At 40.8% G+C, this 11,069-nt stretch overlaps 1 protein-coding gene across 6 annotated transcripts in view; it reads left to right on the top strand.

Annotated features, from left to right (window-relative positions):
* The first annotated feature begins 656 nt into the window (after nt 1-656).
* TFCP2 (transcription factor CP2) overlaps nt 657-11,069 on the top strand; it is a 60,966-nt gene continuing 50,553 nt past the window's right edge. For 4 of the 6 annotated variants that reach the window (XM_044229227.1, XM_044229226.1, XM_044229225.1 and 1 more), the window contains exon 1: nt 658-1,505. In XM_044229227.1, the coding sequence (XP_044085162.1) occupies nt 1,384-1,505 (122 nt within the window). In that variant the 5' untranslated portion in view covers nt 658-1,383. Of the gene's footprint in view, nt 1,506-11,069 lie in introns of all 6 variants that reach the window. The other 2 variants (XM_044229224.1, XM_044229223.1) reach the window with 1 other exon arrangement.

Raw genomic sequence — 11,069 nt, 5'->3', positions numbered from 1 at the left:
GACTATAATTCTAAACACAAGGTTGTCTTGAGGATTACTAATAATGTCATAAAGTTCCTGGTGTATAGTTGATGCTTGATCAACAACGACGGAAGGTGGAGCAGGGATAATTATCCCTACTTTTCAAATGAGGAATCGAACTCAACGAGATTAAGCGATTATTCGAGAATCACCAAACTAGTAAATGAAGACGCCAGCCTAAATCCTCATCTTCAGACCACGACCTTTGAAAAACTCCAACTTTTACCCATCTCATGCTTTTCTGCTCAAATTTATTAGGGAGAACGCGGACGATGAGGGTAAGCGGAGTCTTGACCTTCCAGGACGTGAGTTTAAGGAGAGGTTATTCAAGGAGCAAAGCAACACCTACAGGGAGCACGAGGGAAACAGTGCAGACTCCTCCCCGGGAAAGAGTAGGTTGGGTAAGACCAGAGTGAAGACTCCACCCACGCCGTAGAGTGAAGACTCCGTACTCAGCGGAAGGCAGTCCTTCGGTGGCCACAGAGAAGGCCATTTAAACCCGAGACACCTGACGCACGCCGGGTCCTCTCCCGGACCGCCCAGCTCATCCTCGGGGGCGGGGCCGTGGCGCAGCTAGCCTACTATCGCTGGCGAAGCCCACGAACTCTCTTCCTCATTGGCGAGCCGCAGGGTGACGTCACGCTCTCCGGACCCGCAAAGGAAGAGGGCGCCATGATTGGTTGGCGCTGGGGCGGCGGGCGGTGGAGGACCCTGACGAGTCCGGGTTTCCCGAGGGTGCTGGACTTTCCCCTTCCATGTTCTCAGGCCGTGGGGCACTGCAGAGGGCGGGGAGTTGGCTCGGCGGAGACCTGGATTTGGTTCTAAGAGCCTCGGGGTTGAGAAGGGGTGACCGGAAGTGATCGTGGGACTGACCGGAAGCGAGGCCTGGAGGGGAAAGAGAGAGCGGGTCCCCAGAGGGAGGGGGGCTTCCCGCAGAAGGGGATAGGGGGGAAGGGTGCGAAAGCTGCGTGGAAGCGCTGGGTGGGCAGCGGGTCGCTGCTGCTGGTCTGTTTGGAAGGCAGCGAGTGACCCCCACGAGCTCAAGGGGAGAGCCCAAGGATTGAGAGTACGGGAGTCCAGGGCTGCCTCGGGGGAATCTGGAATAGTTAAACCAAGGGCCCCGCGCGCGGCCTCAGAGATCTGGGTGGGAGAGATTTTGGAAGTCGAGGCAGGAGCTAAGGAGCCGAGGGTACGGCAGATTAGTTGTGCGGGCAGTGCGGTTCAGACTTGGGGGTTGGCCAGAGGGAACTGCGTGGGAAATCTTGGTTTGGAGTTTTCGACAGTCTTAGCCCCATTGGGTAGAATCACACTGCTTGCCTTTGTACAAGAAACGGTGTCTCCCGGGGCAAGGAAGGAGCCAGCATGGCCTGGGCTCTGAAGCTGCCTCTGGCCGATGAAGTGATTGAATCTGGGCTGGTGCAGGACTTTGATGCTAGTCTGTCCGGGATCGGCCAGGAACTGGGTGCTGGTGCCTATAGCATGAGGTGAGTGAGATTTTTCCCAGACCCTGCACCTTCTAAGTAACAAAAGCAGGAAAGAGAATGGCCGGGGCGGGGGGGGGGGGGGATGAGGAGAGGTATTTAGTTAAATAAGCTGTCTGCGGTTAGGGAACATTGACTTGTTTCATTGTAGCTTTGAATAGTGACTGTTGTGGAAGAAATGGAACAAGAGATTGTAGGCAGTGTCAAGTCTGTGCAGGATCAGTGGAAGAAGCAAGAAAGGCCCTTGGTTAGCAAAACAGATGAATGTTGAGAGGCTGTTTGTTGTGCCAATGTGGGAGATTTGGAGAGCAATAGGGTGGTGTGTATGTGTGTGTCTGCGTGTATGCGGGTAGGTGGGACTGAAATATGTGAAGGGGCCACACTGAGCATATTAGGGATGTCTGGGAGTTGGGAGCTGGAGCTTAATGATGAATATGGTTGATTGCTTATTGGAAGGAAATGTGAGATGTTGGTTAAAAAGTCCACACATCTGTGCTTTAGCCAGCCTTTTGTGGATAATTGTGGGATGTCTGCCTTTTGAAACATAAACTATGAAAAGAAAAAGTATCAGGGAACTTTTGATACTTAGAGACTTTAGTGTATCAAGTTAAATGTTGGTAATAAAAATCTCCTGTGAAAGTAGCATAACTTCCCATGTAGTTTATTTGCATGCATTAGCTACTTCATTCCCCCAGTATAGTTTGTTTCATTTATGAGATGCACAAGAATCATACCTGGAAATGTTGAAACATCTGCACCTTAGGGTTACATGGAATATAATTGGGTTTCCAAATGCATTATAAGGCTCAGTCTAAGTAAGTGAGGCGAAAGAGACTTTAGAACGTCAGTTTGAATTTATGAGTTTATAGGGAAAGTGTTTTTTAATGGGGAAAGTAGACAAATTTTATATTCTGATAGTGAGATCCTTTGAGAGTTATGTAATGTAAAATTCTTGTCTTTTTCCCTGCTAAACCAAAATGGATTTTTTTCAGTGAAGTAAAATAATGAGCTAGAACTTAATACTTCATCTTTAGGAATCTTTGCTTACAGTTAGAATAATAAAGGCTATCCTTGTATACACATTTTAGTGATTTCTCAGGGAAATTTAAGCGCTATCACGCAATGTTCCTAGTGTTGGGAAATTTCACTCTAGTTTTGCCTTTCCTTGTTTACATAAGGCTGCCCTTAAAAATAGAGATTATCTTGGTCTGAAAGTAAATGTCCCAACCCTGAGCTTGCACAGCAGTAGCTGACATGGTATTGGACAGTTTATGCTGTTGTTCATGTAAAGACTAACAGCAAAAAGTTAGGTTTTCTCTGGATTATCAGAGGATGAAGATAGTTAAATATAACTGTACTTGTAAAAATACTTGACACATCAGCAAACTTTCTGTGCATCTGTTAGGTGCTTTCTGTACCAGGCAACCTTACATTTAAAAATGCTTTCCTATGTCATACCCTCAGTGGTCTTCACTGGTATTAGCACAGTGATTGGTGTATTTACACATTTATAATTTTTTTCCAACATCAGTTGTACAAGAGTTTTCGGACATCACTTTCTCTTTCCTCTTTTCTCTAGAGCACAGTGTGCCAAAATTTGAAGTATTTTTCTTTGTTTTCATCTTATTCTTTTTTATGCATTTTGCTCTTTTCACTCTTCTCTTGACTCTGATACGAATTTAATCATTTGTGTTAATGCGTTAATTAGACATCAATTCTCAAACTTTAGTATTCATGAGAGTCATCCAGATTATCTCTTAAAAATAGTTTCCAGGGTGGAAACTATTGGGTGGCTCCATGGGTTAAAGCCTCTGCCTTCTGCTCAGGACATGGTCTCGGGGTCCTGGGATCCAGCCCCACATTGGTGGGGGGGGGGGTCTCTGCTCAGCAGGGAGCCTGCTTCCCCTCTCTCTCTACCTGTCTTTCTGCCTACCTGTGATTTCTGTCTGTCAAATAAATAAATAAAATCTTTAAAAACAAACAAGCAAACATAGTTTCCAGGGATATCTGGTTGGCCCAGTGGGTTAAGCATCTGCCTTTGGCTCAGTTTGTGATACCGGGGTCCTGGGATGGAGTCTCACATCAGGTTCTCTGCTTTGCCAGGAGCCTACTTTTCCCTCTGCCTTTGCCTCTCTCTATCTCTCTCTCTGACTCTCACGAATAAATAAATAAAATCTTAAAAAAAAAAAAAAAAGTTCCCAGGGCCTCATCTTTAGTGATTTTCTGGGGCACAGACCAGAAGTCTGATTTTCAAAACAAGTTCTTAGATTTTGGTGCAGGTAGTCCAAGGACCACATCTTAAGAAACACTGACTGGAGGTGTTTTCATACACAAAGGCGAGGATTCTTTACTCTTTGTGTTTCTCCCTTTAATTAAACCTTGTAATCAATTTTCCTACACCCTTTTAGGGAAAAGGTGCTCTTTGACAAGCTATTTGTTTTGTAAAATACATTCCCTGACGTAATTCTTTTTACCCTAATTTGTTTTTTTGTTGCATCTTACAATGGTTTCACTTCAAATCTATTGATTTATATTTTACAAAGATTCATCTTAACTAGATTTGTTTTGGACTCTCGATCTGCCATTGTATTCAGTAATGTTCTTTTTCTAAGTGGTTCTTTAATATTCTTACTTTTCTCCTTACATTTTAACACATGGAACAAGTTTTATAGTTGAAATAAAGGAAGTTCCCTGAAAACATGCTAAGGGAAAGGAGCCAGTCAAAAAAGACCACACAACATATGATTTCACTTTTATGAAATGTCCAGAATAGACAAACCTATAGAGACAGAAAGTAGAACAGTGGTTGACTAGAGCCTGCAGAAAGAGGTAATGGAGAGTGACTCCTAATGGTACTAGGTTTTTTTTGTGGGGGGGGGGCGGAATTAATAAAAATGTTCTATAATAGTGGTGAGGGGAACCTGGCTGGCTCAGTCGGTAGAGCATGTGACTCTTGATCTTGGGTCATGAGTTTGAGTCCTGTATTGAGTGTAGAGATTACTTAAAATGCATATGTACATACATACATAAAATCAGTTGTCATAGTTGCACAATTCTGACTACACTAAAGACAAGTGAACTCTACACTTTAGAAAGGTGATTGTATAGTATATGAATTGTATCAAAATAGAGCTGTTATTATTATTTTTAAAAGATTTTATTTATTTATTTGACAGAGAGCGAGATCACAAGTAGGCAGAGAGGCAGGCAGAGAGAGGGGGGGGAAGTAGGCTCCCTTGCTGAGCAGGGAGCCTGATGCGGGGCTTGATCCCAGGACCCTGAGACCATGACCTGAGCCGAAGGCAGAGGCATAATCCACTGAGCCACCCAGGCACCCCTATTATTATTATTTTTTTAAGATTTTATTTATTTATTTGATGGAGAGATCAGAAGTAGGCAGAGAGGCAGGCAAATAGAGAGAGGGAAGCAGGCTCCCTGCTGAGCAGAGAGCCTGATGCTGAGCTCTATCCCGGGACCCTGAGATCATGACCTAGGCTAAAGGCAGAGGCCTAACCCACTGAGCCACCCAGGCACCCCAAAATGAGCTGTTATTGAAGAAGTGCTCTCTCTTGGACTCTGTCTCACATAAAATCTTTTTTTAAAAAGTAAAGAGAATTAAATTTTGTAGTTTAGTTTGTTTATTTGTGTATTTATTTATGGTGGGCAACAGAGCAAGGTTTATTGAGAGTACAAAGCTCCTGAAGAAGGAGGGGACCCAAGAGGTTTGCCTAGATTTTGTAGTTTGAGAAGAATTCTCCATCTTTCATTTTTTTAAAGTTGAGGTGGAATTCACATCGTAAAAAATAACCATTTTAAAGTGAGCAATTCAGTGTTATTAGTATATCCACAATGTTGTGCGACCACCACCTCATCAATCCAAAAGAAATCCAAAAGTTACTCCCCATTTCCCCCTCCCCTTTCTCCCTGGAGTCTGTAAGGATTTACCTATTCTGGATATTTCATGTAAATAGAGTCATATAATGTGTGACCTTTTGTGTTTGGTTTCTTTCACTTAGCATGATGTTTTCAGGGTCCATTCAGGTTGTAGCATGTCTTAGGACTTCTGTATTTCATTCCTTTTTATGTCTGAATAATCTGTTATATGTCTATATCACAGCTTGTTTATCTCTTCATCCATTGGTAGATGTAGGGGTGGTTTCCACCTTTTGACTGTTAAGAATAATGCTAATTATCGTGCTTATAAAGGAGATGACCTTGAAATGTTTATAAGCATTTATTTACAAATTTCCATGTAGATTTCTTTTAATTGAGGTATAACATATATAACATTGTATTAGTTTAAGGTATGGAACATAATGATTAGATATTTGTATAAGTTGCAAAGTGATCAGAACAATAAGTCTAGTTAACATTTCATCATACATGGTTAAAAAAATTGTCTTCTTGTGATGACAACTTTTAAGATCTACTCTCTTAGCAATTTTCAAATATGCAACACAGTATTATTGACTGTAATCACCATGCTGTATTAGACATGTTTTCATTTCTCTTGGATATATTTCTAGGCCTGGAATTGCTGGGTTGTGTGGTAATTCTATGCTTAACTCTCTTATTTTTCATTTGAAGACTTTTAGAGCAGTTTTAAACTCACAGAAATACTGAGAGGAAGGTACAGAGATTTGCCATATACCCCTTGCCTGCATACATGTATACTCTCCCCTTTCACCAGCAGCCTTTACCAGAGTAGTCCACACTCTGTACCTATATTGGTGAACCTACGTTGATGTATCATAATCACCCAGAGCCCCTAGCTTAACCTTAGAGTTCACTCTTGGTGGCATACATTCTATGGTTTTGGAAAAATATATAATGACATGTATCCATCATTAGAGTATCATACAGAGTATTTTCACTGCCTTAAAAATCCTCTTGTGTTCTGCCTGTTCATTCCCCCACCCCCACCCAACCCTGACAATCACTGATTTTTTTTTAGTGTTTCCAGTTTTGCCTTTATAGAATGTCATGTAATTGGAATCATGCAATATGTAGCCTTATCAGATTAGCTTCTTTCACTTAGAGATATGCATTTAACATGCCTCCATGCCTTTTTATGGCTTGATAGCTAATTTCTTTTTTAAGTGCTCAATAGTGTAGTCCGGATGTATCACAGTTTATTCATTCATCTACTGAAGGATATCTTGTTTCTGTTCAAGTTTTGGCAGTTATGAATACTGTTATAAAACATCCATGTGCAGGGTTTTGTGTGGAGATAGTTTCTGACTCCTTTGGGTAAGTAATAGCAAGGAATGCAATTCTAGATTATATAGTAAGAGTAGGTTTAGGCTTTTTTTTTTTTTTTTTTTTTAATTTATTTAACAGACAGAGATCACAAGTAGGCAGAGAGGCAGAGAGAGAGGAGGAAGCAGGCTCCCTGCTCAGCAGAGAGCCCGATGTGGGGCTCGATCCCAGGACCCTGAGACCATGACCTGAGCCGAAGGCAGAGGCTTAACCCACTGAGCCACCCAGGCGCCCCAGGTTTAGGTTTTTTGTGTTTTTTTTTTAAAATTTTTTATTATTAACATAATGTATTATTTGTTTCATGGGTACAGGTCTGTGATTCATCAGTCTTACACAATACACAGTGCTCAACACAACACATACCCTCCCCAGTGTCCATCATGTAGCCACCCCATCCCTCCCACCCACCTCTACTCCAGAGTATGTTTAGTTTTTGTAAGAACCTGCCAAATTGTCCTCCAAAGTGGCTGTACCATTTTGCATTCCCCCTGGAAATTAGTGAGAGCTCCCTTTGCTTCACATCCTTGTCAGTATTTGGTGTTGTCAGTGTTCCAGATTTTGGCCATTCAAATAGGTGTGTAGTATATACTAAAGAACTATGAAGTTCAAGAACTGTCAAGCTGTTCAGTTTATGTTCCACCAGCAATGTACAAGTGGTCCTCTTTCTCTACACTCATGTCAGCCCTTCTTATTTCCTGTTTTCTTTCTGTTGTTGTTGTTCTGTTGAAATCCATCCTAGTGAGGGTGAAGTGTGATTGTGTTTTGCTATATTCCTTTGTGACCGTGAAGTTGAACATCTTTTCATGTGCTTGCTGGCCATTTGTATCTGTATCTTCTTTGGAGATGTGTCTATTCAAGTCTGTCTTTGTTTGGGTTTTTTTTGTTTTTGTTTTTGTTTTTTTTTTAAGATTTACTTATTTTTAGAGAATGAGAGAACAAGAGAGGACATGCATGAGAGTGAGCACCTGGGGAGAGGAGTAGAGGGAGAGAATCTTCAAGCAGAGTCCTAGATGAGTGTGCAGCCTGTAGTGGGGCTTGATCCCACCACCCATGAGATCATGACCTGAGCCAAAATCAAGAGTTGGCCACTCAACTGACTGAGCCACCCAGGTTGCCCCCACTTATTTTTTTGAATATTTTATTTTTAAATAATCTCTACACCCACCATGGGGCTCAGAGTCACCACTCTGAGATCAAGAGTTGCATGTTCTCCCAACTGAGCCAGCCAGGTGCCCATCAGCATATGGTCTCCAACTTATGATGGTTCACCTTACGATTTTTTGACTTTGCAGTGGTGTGAAAGTGATAGGTATTCAGTAGAAACCGTACTTCTGATTTTGAATTTTGAACTTTTACTGGGCTGGGGAAATGCAATACAATAATTTCTCATGATGCTAGGCAGTAGCAGTAAGCCACAGCTCCCAGTCAGCCAGGCGATCACAAGGGTAAACAAATAATACACTTATAAATATTCTGTCTGTATACAACCATTCAATTTTTTACTTTCAGTACAGTATTCGATAAGTTATATGATTTTCAACACTTTATTATAAAATGGGCTTTGTGTAAGATGATTTTACCCAACTGTGTGCTAATGTATTTGTTCTGAGTACACTTTTTTTTTTAAGATTTTATTTATTTATTTGGCAGAGAGAGATCACAAGTAGGCATAGAGGCAGTCAGAGAGAAAGAGGAGGAAGCAGGCTCCCTGCCGAGCAGAGAGCCCGATGCAGGACTTGATCCCAGAACCCTGAGATTATGACCTGGGCCGAAGGCAGCGGCTTAACCCACTGAGCCACCCAGGTGCCCCTGTTCTGAATACCACTTAAGGTGGTAAGCTAGGCTAAGCTATGATGTTGGTAGGTTAGATGTATTAAATACATATTTGACTGACAATATTTTCAACTTAGGATGGGTTTATTGGTACATAACCCCATTTTAAGTCAAGGAAGATCTGTACGTGTCTTTCATATCATTGGTTAAATTAACTCATGCGTATTTTATTCTTCTCGATGCTATTATACATGGAATTGTTCTCTTAATTTCCTTTTTGGATTGTTTATTGCTGGTCTCTAGAAACAACTGATTTTGTGTGTGTGTGTGTGTGTGTGTGTGTGTGTTGATCTTATATCCTGCAACTTTGAGGAATTCACATATTAGCTCAAGTAGTAGTTTTCTGGATCCTATGGGATTTTCTATATGGAGAATCATGTATAGTTCACTTTTACTTTTCCTATTTGTATGCCTTTTTTTTTTAATTTTTATTTTTCTTGCATAATTGTTCTTGCAAGGACTTCCAGTACCATGCTGAATAGCAGTGGTGAAAGTGGGTATCCATATCTTATTCCAGATTTATAAGAAAAGCTTTCAGTCTTTCACCATTGAGCTGTGAATTTTTAAATATTTTTTTATTTTTACTTTTTTAAAGATTTTATTTATTTATTTGACAGAGATCACAAGTAGGCAGAGAGGCAGGCAGAGAGAGAGGGGGAAGCAGGCTCCCTTCTGAGCAGAGAGCCCGATGCTGTGCTCAATCCCTGGATCCTGGGATCATGACCTGAGCTGAAGGCAGAGGCTTTAACCCACTAAGCCATCCAGGCGCCCCATAAACGGCCTTTTAATATTAAGGAAGTTTCTTTTTATTCCTAGTCAGCTCTGTTTGTGTGTGTGTGTGTGTGTGCGTGCGCGCGCGCGCGTGTGCGTGTGTGTATGTTTGTGTTTTATTGTGGTAAAATACAGGTAAAATTTACCATTTTAGCTCTCTTTAACTGTACAGTCAGTTCAGTGGCATTAAACATTCACACTGTTGTGCAATTATTACCAGCATCCATCTCCAGACTTTTTTCATCATCCCAAACTGAAACTCTCTGCTCATTAATTACTAACTTGCCTAGTCCCTGGCACCACCATTCCTCTTTCTGTCTCTATGAATTTGACATTCTAGGAATCTCATATAGTGTAATCCTACAAATTTGTCCTTATGTGCCTGCCTTATTTCACTTAGCATAATGTCATGAAGGTTTTGCCTGGTGTTTTTATCATGAAGGTTTGTTAAATTTTGTGCAGTGCTTTTTCTGTGTCTGTTGAGATGATCATGTGGTATATTACACTGATTTCCTTATGTTGAACCGTCTTGTATTTCTGGGAAAAATCCCACTTAGTTATAGTGTATAATCATTTTAATGTGCTATTAGATTCAGTTTGATAGTATTTTGTTGAGGATTTTTGTCTTTATTTAGGGATATTGGTCAGTAGTGTTTCTTTCCCCATGCTGTTTTTGTCTGGCTTTGGTGTCGGGATAACGCTGGCCCTGCAGAATGTTAGAAAGTATTCTCTTTTTTTGGAAGAGTTTGAGCAAGATTGGTGTTCATTTTTTTTTTTTTTAAAGATTGGTGTTAATTAAATGTTTTGTAAAATTCACCAATGAAGTCATCTGCTTCTAGACTTTTATTTGTTGAGAGATTTTGATTACTGATTCAATCTCTTGTTATAGGTATGTTGAGGTTTGTTATTTCCTCAGTCAATTCGGTGTTTTGTTTCTAGAAAAAGTTTTTGTATCTAAATTATCTTTTTTTTGGTGTAAAATTGTGCATAGTGTTCTCTTACAATCCTTTCCTTTTCTGTAAAGTTGGTGGTAATAGCCCACTTTCATTTCTGATTTATTTGTTTGTGTCTTCTCCCTTTTTTTTCCTGGGCAGTCTACCTAAATGTTGTCAGTTTTATTGATTTTTTGAAGAACTGGCTTTTGGGGTGCCTGGGTGGCTCAGGTCATGATCCCAGGGTCCTGAGATGGAGCCCTGCCTTGGACTCCCTGCTCAGCAGGAAGCCTGCTTCTCCCTCTCCCACTCCTCTTGCTTGTGTTCCCTCTCTTACTCTCTCTCTCTCTCTCCTGAATAAATAAATAAAATCTTAAAAAAAAAAAAAAAAGAACTGGCTTTTGGTTTTGTGGATTCATTGCTATTTTTTTTTTTTCAATTTTCTACTTAATTTTCCCATCATCATCTTTATTATTAGTTTTCTTCTGCTGGTTTTGGATTTAGTTTGTTTGTTTGTTTGTTTTTCCTTAAAATGTAAAGTTAGATTATTTGATTTGAAGTCTTTCTTCCTTTTTATGTAGGCATTGCAGCTGTGGATTTCCCCAAGTACTGCTTTCACTGTGTCCTATAAGTTTTGGTATATTGTGTTTTCATTTGTCTCAGTATTTTCTCTCTCTCTCTCTCTCTCTTTTTTTTTTTTTTTTTTGAGATTTTATTTATTTATTTGACAGACCGTGAGAGAGGGAATACAAGCAGGGGGAGTGGGAGAGGG

The sequence above is a fragment of the Neovison vison genome, chromosome 12 (assembly GCF_020171115.1).
Source record: "Neovison vison isolate M4711 chromosome 12, ASM_NN_V1, whole genome shotgun sequence".
In the NCBI taxonomy this organism is placed as follows: Eukaryota; Metazoa; Chordata; class Mammalia; order Carnivora; family Mustelidae; genus Neogale; species Neogale vison.
The sequence above is the reverse complement of the archived record's forward strand: the minus strand, read 5'-3'. Positions and strand labels throughout refer to the sequence as shown.